The sequence below is a fragment of the Sitodiplosis mosellana genome, unplaced genomic scaffold (assembly GCF_009176505.1).
Source record: "Sitodiplosis mosellana isolate CC-2019 unplaced genomic scaffold, AAFC_SMos_1.0 Smas_scaffold_6162, whole genome shotgun sequence".
In the NCBI taxonomy this organism is placed as follows: domain Eukaryota; kingdom Metazoa; phylum Arthropoda; class Insecta; order Diptera; family Cecidomyiidae; genus Sitodiplosis; species Sitodiplosis mosellana.
The window spans coordinates 742483-756785 of record NW_022601403.1 but is presented as its reverse complement, the minus strand read 5'-3'; the positions used below and the strand labels follow the sequence as shown (position 1 = coordinate 756785).

At 38.0% G+C, this 14303-nt stretch overlaps 1 protein-coding gene across 3 annotated transcripts in view; it reads right to left on the bottom strand.

The window, feature by feature from the left end:
• Window positions 1-255: 255 nt before the first annotated feature.
• LOC129574293 (fatty acid synthase-like) overlaps window positions 256-14303 on the bottom strand; it is a 15668-nt gene continuing 1620 nt past the window's right edge. The window contains exons 1-10 of one of the 3 annotated variants that reach the window (XM_055456089.1): window positions 14024-14171; window positions 13514-13783; window positions 10611-12482; window positions 10408-10544; window positions 5630-6141; window positions 5420-5565; window positions 3353-5305; window positions 1537-3261; window positions 626-1467; window positions 256-512 (exon numbers count right to left, since the gene is read on the bottom strand). In XM_055456089.1, coding sequence (XP_055312064.1) covers window positions 321-512; window positions 626-1467; window positions 1537-3261; window positions 3353-5305; window positions 5420-5565; window positions 5630-6141; window positions 10408-10544; window positions 10611-12459 — 7356 coding nt within the window. In that variant the 5' untranslated portion in view covers window positions 12460-12482; window positions 13514-13783; window positions 14024-14171 and the 3' untranslated portion in view covers window positions 256-320. Of the gene's footprint in view, window positions 513-625; window positions 1468-1536; window positions 3262-3352; window positions 5306-5419; window positions 5566-5629; window positions 6142-10407; window positions 10545-10610; window positions 12483-13513; window positions 13784-14023; window positions 14267-14303 lie in introns of those variants that run through there. The other 2 variants (XM_055456088.1, XM_055456087.1) reach the window with 2 other exon arrangements.

Sequence of the window (14303 nt, the reverse complement as noted above, 5' to 3'; positions counted from 1 at the left end):
CAACAAACTACTTCTAATTTCAGAGGGTCCACTGTATTTTATTGGCATGAAAATAAATAAACAACAAAAATTATACTGCTTAAATATGTGCAACATTTAACTCAATTATAGAATATTTGTGAATGCGATCAATTGAGATAGAGAGGAAGAAAAATGCACTTTTTTCCGCAATAAAATGTCTTTTGGAATGGAAAGTGTTTATCGGAAACACTTTATTCTTTTCGGAAGAAGAAGAAAAAACTAAAGACAACAAAATCATTTAAAAACAAGACCACAGTGCGTCACTTCGCTCCGCTTTGCGTTCTTGACATTTATTTGTTTTATATATTTGAACTAGTTTGTTGTTCCACAACAAATGCTTTTCCGAGATGGTCTATGCAAACACCGGTTGTAGGAATAAATGGATTAACCGATTGTAGTATATTGGCAATCTTGTCCAAGGATTCCATTTCAGTCAAAATGGTTCTGTGGTCACCTTTCACAGTAACAATATCAATTTTGTTTGTGACAACCTGAAAAGATGTCAAAAATTTTATCAATTATTTTGAACTTAAATACATCTATGCATATTCATCATACGATTATGTTGTGAATAATTATGCTAATCAAAACAAACCAACCCTACCTCTGAGAGACCATAATCAGCGGCCAATTCGACGTTGTTTTTGGTTGGTTTGACCAAAATGACATTGGAGGTGATAAGTTTGCGGTCTGGTCGATAAAAGTGAGATGCTCGGATTTTGTGGTAGTATTTCATAGCGATCATTTCCACCATTTCCGATGGAAGTTTGATAGTTTTGCGAATAAGTTCGGTAAGATGTGCCAATTTCTGATTGAATGAAGTAAAAGCACCCAATTCTTTGATGGTTTGGTTCAAGTGCAAGTTGGTGGTGTAAAATCCCACCAAAGCCAAATAGTTGGTTTCATTTAGTGATTCAGTGACATGTCCGGTGCGTTTTAGATATGTTTCAATGAGAAATTTAGCGTATTCTGGTGCACCATCAAGCATGACCAGTGTGGATGTATCGCCGTCCTTCTCCAACATTGAGACTATTTCAAAGGCTACCGTTGCACCGTACGAATACCCGACGATAACATATGGACCAGTATTTTGAACGGCCTTAATTTTTTTGATGTAGAATGCCGCTAAATCGCTCAATGAAGTCAATGGAGCATCTTTCGTGCATTGCAAACCATAAACTGGAACGTTTAATTTGGCAGCCAATGGTTTCATGTAAGTAACAAAACCTTCGATCGAATGAACAAGGAAATATGGTGAATCTTTGCTGTCGGCCGGTGCTTGTGTTTCAATTTTGACCAAAACTTCCATCGGTATGGGAGCGTAGAATCCCTGAATATATGATTCATTCATCGCATGAGTGAATGTTTGATCAGCAGATTCACCATCTTCAGCAGGTTGTAGAATACTGCTTTTGGTAACTGGTGCAACATCTCTGTCCCCAGATTCTGTTGAATATATTAAAATGGATTAATGAGTAAATCAAGTGTGATTCCAATGTCATCAATCAAACTTACCCAACGCTTTAAGTTTGCCAAATGACAGGTTAAGGATTTCTGATGCGCTCATCACAATATCATAATTCCATTCCAACGTTTGCTTAACTTCAGCGCTCATCAATGAATCCATACCTAATTCAGCCAATGACGTTTGATCGGGTACATTCTTCAAGTCTTTCATTCCCATAATGTTGGCAACACGACTGGCCAATGTGACATCGTCGCTTCTTTCGGCCTTATATTTTTCGGGAATGACCATCGAACCGAGAACTGCGTGTGGTTGTTGCATTAACAGATCCATTGATTCCAAGCATGAAATCATACGTTGTGGCAACGTACCATCAACAATGGTATTGTTGTCACCCAATGATTCAATAACCATACCAGTATCACCGATAGCTCCCCATTGGATGGATGTTCCAGGCAGACCGCATGCTTGACGATTTTCACAGATACGATCCATGGTCGAGTTAGCCAAACCGTAGTTAGTTTGCCCGATGTTACCACGACCGGATGCCACACTCGAAAAGCAAATAAAGTAGTCCAAATCTGGGCAAAGGTCACGTGAAGCGGCATCCAAATACTTGGTTACATCGATTTTTGGTAAGCAAACTGTCTTGAAATCGGCTTCAGTTTGATTCTCCAGCAAATCATCACGCAAAACACCAGCAAGATTGAAAATTCCACCGACTGGCCCTAATTTATTGGCTTCTTTGATCATGTTTGCTGCTCCCTTCAATGTGGTAACGTCATTGTTATCGATAACAACTTGAACGCCACGTTCATTCCAGCGACGAATCATTAATGACTGATAACCAGTCCTAACACCGCTACGTGAGGACAATACCAATTTGGTGGCACCACGTGTTACCATCCAGTTGGCCAATTCTAAACCAAAACCGCCCAAACCACCCACCAAGATGTACGATTTATGGTCATACATGTATGTACGTGAAATGGCCAAGATCGGTTGTGGTGTTGGTTTTAATATCTCTTGTGATTCTTCGTCGCGAATTTTAACAACAACTTTACCGATATGCTTGGCCCTACTCATGAATCGGAATGCATCTTCAATTTGGTTATCGTTGAAAACCGTGGTTGGCAATGGGCGAACAGCTCCGTCCTTGATACCTTCGGCCACCAAACCGACAACAGTTTCGATGGTTTCATCATCACCCTCCAGAATACTGTCCAACAAAATACCGTGAAATGATGTGTTCTTTAAGAACACCGACATTCCCAATGACGAATTGTTATTCAAATCGAATTTCCCGATTTCCAAGAAACGACCGTTAAGACCCAAGCAACGAATTGAAGCTTGAAGTTTTTCTTCAGCAAGCGAATTCAAAACCAAATCAACGCCCTTTCCTTTGGTGGCAAGCATGACAAACTGTTCGAAAGATGTGTCACGCGAGTTGCTAATGTTGGCATCGGTCAATTGTGGGAAGGTCTTCTTCAGAAGTTCACGTTTGCCTTTGCTGCATGTTGTGTAAACGGTCAATCCATGGTGCAAAGCAACACTAATGGCTGCTTGACCAACACCACCGGCACCGGCGTGAATCAAAATCGATTCGCCCGTCTTCATTTTACCACGGACAACCAAAGCATAGTAGACAGTTGAGTAGACAATTGGAACGGTTGACGCTTGTTCCATGGTCCAGTTGTTTGGAATCTCCCAGATCATGTTGCGTTGAGCGACACAAGTTGTGGCAAGCGATTTTGCTTGAACCATAGCCATGATACCTGTAGAAATGGAGATTTTTTTTTTTTAGTTTCATTCTGTCCATTTTAAAACGTTGTCGCAAAAATGAATGTATTTTGAACTAAAACTTACGTTTTCCGCTCGAATCACGTCCCGAAAATTCCAGACCCAAGATACAATCTTGAGTGGCCAAATCTCCTGGCAAAGCGTCAGCTGCCAGTTTTCCAGAGCTCAACATAACGTCACGAAAATTGATTGGTGCATAGTAAACTGAGCACAATTCGACGCGTTTGTCCTTTGGATCTGGCAATTGACGAGTCAATGGGCTCTCAATCCATGACAAACTCGACAAATCACCTTTGTTCAATGCATTCACGTAAGCATGTTCAACTTGCAAATTTGATACTGCACTTTGTACGGCCAATTTCAAATGTCTGAATGTACCCCAACCGCCATTTTTATACACATTGATGATCAAATCCTTGTTCAATTGTTCCAAGTACAATTTGCTTGTGAATGAGAATTTCTCGGCCGTTGCGTCTTGAATGAAAACCAAACGAGCGAACTTGCCTCCGTTTTCGTTCTTGATACAGTTCATAAAACCGACGGCACCCAACAATTCTTCGCCTTGTCCAACAACATAAACGTAAGTGTTATCCTTTTCTGCGTTGGCCAACGCCCATTTCAATTGGTCAACATACGAGTAGTTTTTTTCGGTGATCAAAACAACGGTCTTACTTCTGGTGGTGATGTCGATGACTGGTCGAATCAAAACAAAGTATTTGTTTGCGGCGCATTGAATTGATACTGTGGCCAATTTGAAGTTGGCGAACAATTTGTTAGCGGCCGCTTCGTCATATCCATCGACATTTTCTTCAAGCAAAATGAAACCATCTTCACGGATTGAAGCTTTCAGATTTTCCAAAATAATATTTGCGTTGGCACGTGACACAACATCGTAAGCAACCACCAAGTGTTGGTTTGATTCGACTGAGCCAGTGCTTGGATCTTTGGCAACGACTCGAATACCCGATTCACCGACAGCTTGAACGTATGCTTCCTTTGGTTGATTTGTGACAATGGCTACATCGCTGGCCAGTGTTGGTGCGTTTTCAATCACGAAATGAATCGTTTGAGCGAGTGAACTGTCAACGGGCTTACTTTCAACAACATCAGCTACCCTAATTTTCAATGCACCGCCGCTATTTTCAATGGCTAAATGGGTTGCAACTGAAACGGCATGCAAACGAGCACGTTCTAAGCTCTTTGACAAGTCTTGGTTGGCATTTTTCAACGGAACGTATTGGTAACGTTCCAAATATGGTGGCGATTGAGTGCCTAAACGACGTGGAGCCAATGAAGTTTTCAATCCACGCAATTCAACACCTCCTGATTTGATGACATTGATGTCTTTGTACATGTAAACTGGGACATCCGTTTTGTTTTGTTTCAGATTTTCAACGATTTTAAGGTGTTTTAATGGATTGAAAACGGCACGTTCGATACGGGTTGGCAGGTACAATTTGCGCAAATCTTTGCCCAAAATACTGAACTGCAACATGGTATCGATAAAACTGACCCAGTTGTCTTCCCATTTCAATTTACCGGTGACAGCCTTTGAATCTGATTCGCTAACACCACAGAATTTACCAGCATAATCATAGCCACGGAGACGCAATTCCCTGTACACATCATTAGTCTTCAATGGTAAACCTGATTTGTCTTGTTCCAATGGATCCAATGGTAATTGTTCCAATTCAACGTCTTCTGGAACATAGATTTTACCCGAAACGGTCAATGAACCACCTTCACAGATTTCAAAACGTTCCGTGCCATCGAAGAATCTAATTCTGAATGTTACTGAACCGTCTTTTGACAAAATGGTGGCACGATGGAAAACAACATCTTCCAAAATGACTGATGTCCTTTCGAAGGTGCTGTACTTGGTCTTGGCAAATGCACGCCATGCCAATGTCATGTAACCAGTAGCTGGGAACAAAATACGACCGTCAATTGTGTGACCGGTCAAGTATGCGTCCGCATCTTTAGTGAGATTCACATCGACAACAGTTTCACAAGAGATTGCTGCAAAGGGAGGGAATTAATTTTTAATTTAATTTTGCTCTTCGGAAAGCCGAAATGTTTGTTTATTTAGGTTTTTTCGTATTTTTTTTTTTATTCTGTTTTGAGAAAACTTACAATCCATTCCGTATTTTGGGACCATGAAACGTTGTGAGTGCTCCCAGCCAACTTTCGAATTCAACATAGGTGTTCCACGACCAACTGGATATGAAACTGGTGCGTATAATTTTGAAACTTGTGGTTGCGCACCGGCTGCATACAATCTAAAATGAGAAAATTCGTTGCATTTTCATTTTTTTTCTTCATTTTTTTTCTCGATCAACTCACTTTCCGATGTTTTGCAGGAAAAAAACGAGATTGTTTTCGTGGCCACGTTTCAATAAGCTCAAGTTGACGGCTTCACGGCCCAATGATCTCTTCAAAACGGATTGCATCAGACCAGTTGGTGCGATTTCAATGCAAATAGCGTTCTTAGGAATGTGTTGAACGGCTTCGTGGAAGAGGACTGGTGAAAGCAAATTATTGACATGGTAAGTGGACGAACTCTGTTGAGCGATTGGAGTTGTCCATCCGGATTCTGGGATGCTTGTACTGAGCCAGCGCGATGTACGGTTTTTCGGGTTTGGAATGATTCGTTTCAATGATTTTCCCAAATTTGGTCCAGCATCGGCGATGTATTTGCTGTGGAAGGCATATCCGGACGATTTGACGGTCTTGGCAAAGACTCCTTCTCTCGTCAATTCTTCAACGAATTTGGTAATTGATTTTGGTGGACCAGAAATTGTAACGCTATCAATGTTGTTGTGGCATGCAGCGGTGATATCAGCTGGAACACGAGCCTATTTATTTTTTAAATGGAAATATAACCAAAATGGGTAGTATCATACCGAGAACATGACGTATTTGAAACGTCTAACTCCATCTACGGATTTTTCCAGCAGTTGTGTTCTATTGAGTTGCGGTTTCAACTATTTTTGGGCGAAATTATCTCAAAAGTATGCTAAAATGAGTTATTTGTCATGCGAACGCTCAAACGACTACTGTTAATGTACGCACTGATTCAGTAGACATGCAATGGTTACTAGATGACAAATTTACAATACACTCGAGTGCGTGTATTTGCGCGTACATTTCCGGTAGCCGTTTGAGCGTTCGCATAACAAATAACTCATTTTTTATATTTTCGAGATAATTTCGCCCTACCACTATAAACGTCAGCGATCAACATCAACAGAGACACTATAGCACATAGCATTAAACGCACTATTGCTTCACTCTTTATACACACTTTGACATCACTTATGCTTTGGCGCGCGTCGTACGTTTTTCAAACGTTTATGTTTGATTCAAGTATTTCACCGATTTCACCGAATTTTCTTACTCAATATCAATATATTCATTCTTACTTGGAAGTTTTTTTTTATTGCAATGATGTTTTAAAATATATTTTGTCGAGAAGTTTTTTTTTTCAATTTCCAAAATTAAATGAAATTAAAACACATAGCATGAAACGTATTCATAGTAGAAATGCATATGTATTATTTTGTACTTATTCATTATAATGTATTTATATAGGACGCTAGCGCGGCCTGATTTCGCCCAAAAATAGTTGAAATCGTTATATGTCTACTCGATTCACAACTACTGGAAAAATCCGTAGATGGAGTTAGACGCCCGTACCAAATATAATGTATTGAAACTCCATATACATGCTCGGAGTATGGGTAGTATATTCAATCAAATGATTATTTAAATGGGAGAAACGCTCATTTTTGAATGGTTAAATAGTTTTGTCGTATCGAAATGGGAAAATGATTTACGAAAATCGGAAAATGATTTATCAAAATGGGGAAGGCGATTTATCAAAATGGGGAAATGTTTTACGAAAATCGGAAAATGATTTATCAAAATGGGAAAATGATTCACCAACCAAATTTTAGACTAAAAATAGAATAGAAAGCATTTTATTACGAAATTTTTCAGAAAATCTAAGAAAAATTTGTTGCATTTTAATCAAATTCTTCAATTTCTTCAACTTCCCTAACAATAATTTACGTTAGAGAGGAAAACGAATAGACGAAGTCAAATTAATATACAATGTCGGTTTTCAGTTGAACACTGGCAATTTAATGTATATTCTCGCTATGGAATATACGCATTTGTCAGAAAGAATAAACAAAATTGCACATTCGTACACAAACAGTGTTCTCACTTTCTCTTGTAAATGCCTGAAATATTTCGACTATTGAAAAAGATGAATTTTATGTGATTCGCATAATTATCATTCATGAAGATTAAATGAACAAACGTATACGTGTTTTGTATGGAGATTTTACACTTTAAAATACTGCGAATCCAAGTCTCACTTTTGCTCTCACCCATTCAAATGTATAATTCAAATAAGTCTGATTTTTGATTTCAATCAATATTGTGTCGTTCTGTCATATGTCATAGGTGAGATTGAGAGTAGTGTATGTTTCACTGACTTTGTTATGAAAGAGAAGAGTAAGTTTCTTTCGACTCAAAAATGGTTAAAGGCGAGTATGTTCATTTTTGGCGGGTCGTCACGGTTTTTTGCGGTTTTCGTGGAACTGATAAGAGATAACAACCTAATGTCTTCGGCAAAATTGTAGCACTCGAGGTCTTCTATAACATTGCTGAAGTCAGTTTCCTCTTATCTCTTATCAGTTCCGCGAAAAGCGCGAAAAATGATAAGAAAAAAAAGTTCTGTATAAAATTTGCTTTTTTGTGTGCGCGATTTGCGCGCAACTGATAAGAGATAAGAGATAGATGTCTTCAGCAATGTTATAGAAGACCTCAAGTACTACAACTTTGCCGAAGACACCATGTTGTTATCTCCTATCAGTTGCGCGAAAACCGTGAAGACCGCAGAGGCTAGACGGTACTACAACATACTCTACTTTAACGCCAACAGAATCATCACAAAACATACTCTCCTCTTTCAAAATATATTAGAATTTTTTCACATACTCTCCTCTGCCGAATATTTTTGATTATCTTGTTTCGTCGCTTGTTATCGTCCATTGTAGAAGCTATATATTTCATTATTCAGAAATTAGCGTTAGTCAGTAATTTGTTGTCAATTCGTTCAGCTTAGTTTGTTGACATTTCCTTTTAGTAAATTTACCCAGCCTCTCTGATCATCTATATAAACAGATGGGAAACGTCAAACAAGAAAAATAAAGCGCCACCTGGAGACTGGTTTGAAAAATAGAGAATCATACATCTATTGACTAGATCGAGAGGAGAGTAAGTTCATCTGACTTTGTTATGAAAGAGAAGAGTAAGTTTCTTTCGACTCAAAAATGGTTAAAGGCGAGTATGTTCATTTTTGGCGGGTCTTCGAGGTTTTCCACGGTTTCCGCGGAACTGATAAGAGATAACAACCTAATGTCTTCGGCAAAATTGTAGCACTAGAGGTCTTCCACAACACTGCAGAGGTCAGTTATCTCTTATCTCTTATCAGTTCCGCGAAAAGCGCGAAAAATGATAAGAAAAAAAAGTTCTATATAAAATTTGCTTTTTTATGTGCGCGATTTGCGCGCAACTGATAAGAGATAAGAGATGGATGTCTTCAGCAATGTTATAGAAAACCTCGAATGCTACAACTTTGCCGAAGACACCATGTTGTAATCTCCTATCAGTTGCGCGAAAAGCGTGAAGACCGCAAAGGATAGACGGTACTACGACATACTCTACTTTAACGCCAACAGAATCATCAGAAAACATACTCGCCTTTTCAAAAATATGAATCGAAGAAAAAACATACTCCCCTCTCAATCTCACCCATAGATGTATAGTTTATATGAATTGTACACCCTGAAAAGTTCATTTTTGAATTCAATCATCTTGATTTTTTGCAGCTACTATAAGAAAGAGGAAGATAAGCTCTTTGTGGCGGAAGCTCAGGCATGCCCTTATGTGCCATAAACAGAGTGGTGTAAAAGGAATCGCACCGCGCGCAGGGGAATTCTACTACCACCCATAGAAATTATAAGTTGTAATGGTTTAGCAGAATGGTATAGCATTTGTGAAAGGTTCATTTTTGAATTCAATCGACTTCGTTTTATTCGTTCGCAACTAGATGCTGTTGAGTGTTTATAACAAAACAATACATCAATAACCCTTATTGATTCCGAATAAATAAAAATATTTTTAATTTGGATTATACAATCAAACGTCTGTGAATTCATAATGAAAAAACCAAATGTTCATGTTCACGTTTATTGTGAAAAAATACATCAAAATATAGAACTGATTGATTTAAATGAGTAACTGTCAATTTTTGTTCACCGGGATAAACTTTTTTTTGGAATAAAGACTTAATCATATGCAGTTTGATGGCTTGATCAATCAGAAATGTATGTTCATACAACCTGTCATTTACTACAATCTTTATAAACCATGTTTTCACTCATTTTTGGGACTGAGAGGTAAAATATTCATACCTAGGTATAAATTTTACACCGTGAGAGTAAATTTTTACACCTCAAGGGATAAATATTGCCCCGCGAGGGACAAATCTTAATTTACCCTAAATACAAGTTGAAAAGAACATAATTATGAAATATGTTTCATATAATATGTTATCGAATCTAGTTGGATTTCTTCGTGAATACAAAATGAATGAATCCTTTGCACATGGAAATGTTATTTATCGTTTGACAGTTGATAGCCACTGTTGACAATCAGCGGCTACATTGCATAATATCACACCCGTTATCGAGTACAAAAATAAAGAAAGGAACGAGTAGGATAGTTGTTAGCTTGCCATGACTCCTATATTCGGTCAATAAAAGAAAAACAAAGATTTTATATCTTTATAGGACTAGTAATGTAGTTACATCAGTTATGTTAAGCGTTTGATCGATCATTTCCGTTTTTTTTTTTCATTTTTTCTTGTTGGTAAGTCATTTCCCCATTTTGATAAATCATTTTCCGATTTTCGTAAATCATTTCACCAATTTCGTAAATCATCTTCCCTATTTTGATAAATCATTTCCCCATTTTGATAAATCAATTCCCCATTTTGGTACGACATTTCTACATCAAACTTTTTGAATATGTTAAAAAATCCCATTTACCTTTGCCTCTTCCCATGATAGACCGATAGCAGCCATCATACCCTTTTTCACATTAGTATCCAAGATGCTGCGGCCTCTCCAGTATGCAGTCAAAATGGTTTGTTCTCGTGTAAAGCATCCATCAGCATAGGCACAGCCTAAATATTATAAAATATATTTTATGGCTAAATATATTTTATGGTAAAATATTGGGCCATATTTACCCAATTCACCAGCTGAGTGACCGATGATTCCGTTCGGAAAAATGCCCAAGTGCGTCAAAACATCGGTGAGAGCCACTTGGACGGCGGCAATCGAAACAAATGAATTCAAAATGTTATCGAATGTCGATTCATCACTTTCGGTGAGGATTTTAACCAAATCAACACCTTCTGGGCGCAAAGCATCTGCACAGAGATTGATGCTGTTGCGGAACACTTCTAAGGGCATTAGATCTTTAGCCATGCTAGCCCATTGTGATCCCATACCAGAGTAAATGTACCAAATTGGCCGTTTGTCATCGATCAATTTGTTGACATCGCAAACAGTTTTGATATCACCGACAACGGTATAACCACGTTGATAGTGCAATGGGATGTTCTTTGAATGAATTCCATTTATCAAGCTCAAGAATTCTTCGTCGGTTTTGTTTTTCTCGACTGCTGCAAAAAGTAAATCAACGGCCTCGCTGGTACGACCGGAGAGCACAGCTAAACGTGGAATGGTGTCAGTTGGAGTGGTTGATTTTGGTTTAGGGTTTGATTTCAAGATAACGTGCGCGTTAGCACCGCCGAAGCCGAATGAATTCAAACCAATGATACCGCCGTTCCATGGTGTGTTACGGTCAATAACTTTAACACGACCGTCAACGATACCGTACAATTCTGGATTTGGTGATGTGTAGTGCAAATTTCCTGGAATAACGCCAGCTTCCATAGCCAATAATACTTTGACAATTGAGCAGACACCTGATGTTGGTTCTGCATGCCCCATGTTCGATTTAACTGAACCGATTAACAATGGTGTTTCACGGTCTTTGCAGAAGAAATCGGTGATTGAGTTGACTTCTTGTGGATCACCAACTTTGGTACCAGTACCGTGAGCTTCAACATAGACAACATCATGTGGATGCAATCCAATTTCTTCGTATGTTTCGCGAATTAAACGATTTTGCATAGTGCCAAACGGGTATGTGATGCCTTCTTCTTTGTAACCGTCGGTATTCGTGCGAACATTCAAAATGGTTGCGTAGTTACGACGAGTTTGGCTGGCTTTTTGCAAGAAAATTACAACACAACCATCTGAACGCACATAACCGGCTCCACTTTCGTCGAATGCTTTGCATTTTCCATCAGCGCTTAACATATTCAAGCGTTTGAATTGCAATGATATAGTCGGTTTTAAAATGAGATTAGCTCCGGCAACAATAGCCGAATCACAGTGGCCAGCCTTCAAATCGGAAAAAGCTTGTGACAAGGCATACAATGAACTTGAGCAGGCGGTATCACATGCATAACTTGGTCCGTTGAAATCGAATGTGAATGAAACGCGATTGGCAAACATGGCACGAGTACAACCAGTCAAACCGTAACCATTAACACGGTCTGAATCGGCGTTCCAGTATTCTTCAATGTCCGAGTTTGATACACCAATGTAAACACCGGTGCGACTTCCACGCAATTCTTGTGGATTGAAACCGGCATCAATGATAGCTTCATATGTTGCTTCGAGCAACATTCTCATTTGTGGATCCATACGTTCGGCTTGTTTCTGATGTACACTGAAAAATTGTTGATCGAACACTTCCAAATCTTCATCCTTAATTTTACCGATTCTGGTTGGTAGATCGTATAAACCATTTGGCCAACGGCGTGCATTATCATTTACCATGTCGACGCCATTGAATAAATTCTCCTTGAATTCTTCCATTGTCGAACTTTCGGGCAAACGTCCAGACATACCAGAGATGGCAATTTCATCAGCTAATTTGTCGTACTTGCCATAATGACGATTACCGGCGCTATCATTTTCAGTTATTACTTCGTTGAAATTAGCAGGCATTTTGTTTGACATGTTTCGTTCGTTTTTATTGATTTCTGCGAATGAAATGGAAAGAGATAAAATGGAAAGTGTTAAGTAAATGTTGTGATCCTCAAAATTTATAGATTTATCATAGATATCTCTTATCAGTACCGCGGAAACCATGTAAAACTGCCACAATCCAAGGCATATAAACATACTCTACTTTAACGCCAACAGAACCATCGAAAAACATACTCGCCTTTAAAAAAATATGAATCGAAGAAAAACATACTCTACTCTCAATCTCACCCATAGATATGTACATGAACTTGTCGAAATAAAACAGCCTAATCAAGGTGAGGAGAAATTACACTTATTGCTAGGGAATTGTTGAAAAATATTTTCAACTTCTGGCCCATCAGTTCAGGTTAAACCGAACATCATATACCTACACTTGGCATAATTTAAGAAATTTTCAGAACTACCCGTCATTTGAAGTTGTCAAAAAACGCGGGGGCTGCAAATGATTATTATTTAATTTATCAGAAAAATGAAAGATTTAGTTTGTTGCGGATTAATCTAGGAAATAATTTATACTGTTTTTACTTTCGAACCGTGAAACCACTTTTCTAACTTTGTTCGTAAAACCGTTGCCTGAGTGCATATAATGCATTTTAAATGGAAATGTCAGTTTTTTCTTCAATTTTTGTGCAATTGAGTCACTGACTGTCACAATTTCAATATTCTACGTAGTTCAAATAACACTAATGAACGGCGTTTTTGCGCGAGCAAAACGGATCATACTACATTGAAGGGGACCCTCTCCCGATCTAAAAACCATATTCCGTTTGTCTGGATTACGGAACGACTTAGTGCACTTTGGTTTTTCTAAGGTTTTTTTCTGAAAATCGACGTTCTCTGTACACATCGGGGGTGTAACTTTCTTCATAGACTAGCTAGCACCAAAAATAAACTGGCTCTGAATAGTGGAAGGAATTAGTTTTCAAATGCGCTAAAAACCATTAAAATCGGGTGCAGTGGTTAGAAATTTATAAACCCCAAAAGTGAGGAGTGAACATTAAAAATAATCGACTTCATTACCTACCGAATTAAATATACACCAAATTGGGAATGATTTTTGCCAGTTTCAAAGTTTTATCGTAAAGGGCATTGAATTGAGATAAAGAGCATCATTCCTATTGTAGCGAAGAATCGTGCTTTTTGACAGATGTACTAAATTGAATGTTTTCAATGTCGCCAGATTTTATTTATTGTTTATACAATTTTATTCAAAATCACTTTTTCATTCATAAACTCAATTCAGAAAAGAAATCAGAGTTATTTCAGCAGTCGAGTTATTTTGTATGCAAAATGCCTAAAACATAAGAGTGAGAAAATTGTCATCATCAAGTTTACATGGCACGACCAATTTCAAGTAATGCAACTTTGTTTTGAAAACACTAGTACAAAATAATAAATGACAAATCATTCTTTTGTCTCTTTGTGGACATTAATTCCCACATTTTCGATAGAAAGTGAATTTTTTCACACAACTCATAATTTCACAATCACGTGTCTAGTACATTTCATTGTTCAATACCGATATTGAACACACCCTAACATCAGCAATGGTATCTGTCAAACTTTACGCTCTGAAAATGACGTTCATAGCAAACATTTAAAAACAGTCAATATTTTATTTTTTTAATTTTTATTTGGGAAAACTAACATAACATTCACTTTCGAAATCATACCAAATACTTGAGCTCATTTTTACGGATCTAACGAAATATTTGAAAATTGTCGTGCCGAGGTGGTGTTGAGACTATACAATTCGGTTGTATCGTTTCGGCACGACAATTTTCAAATATTTCGTTAGATCCGTAAAAATGAAT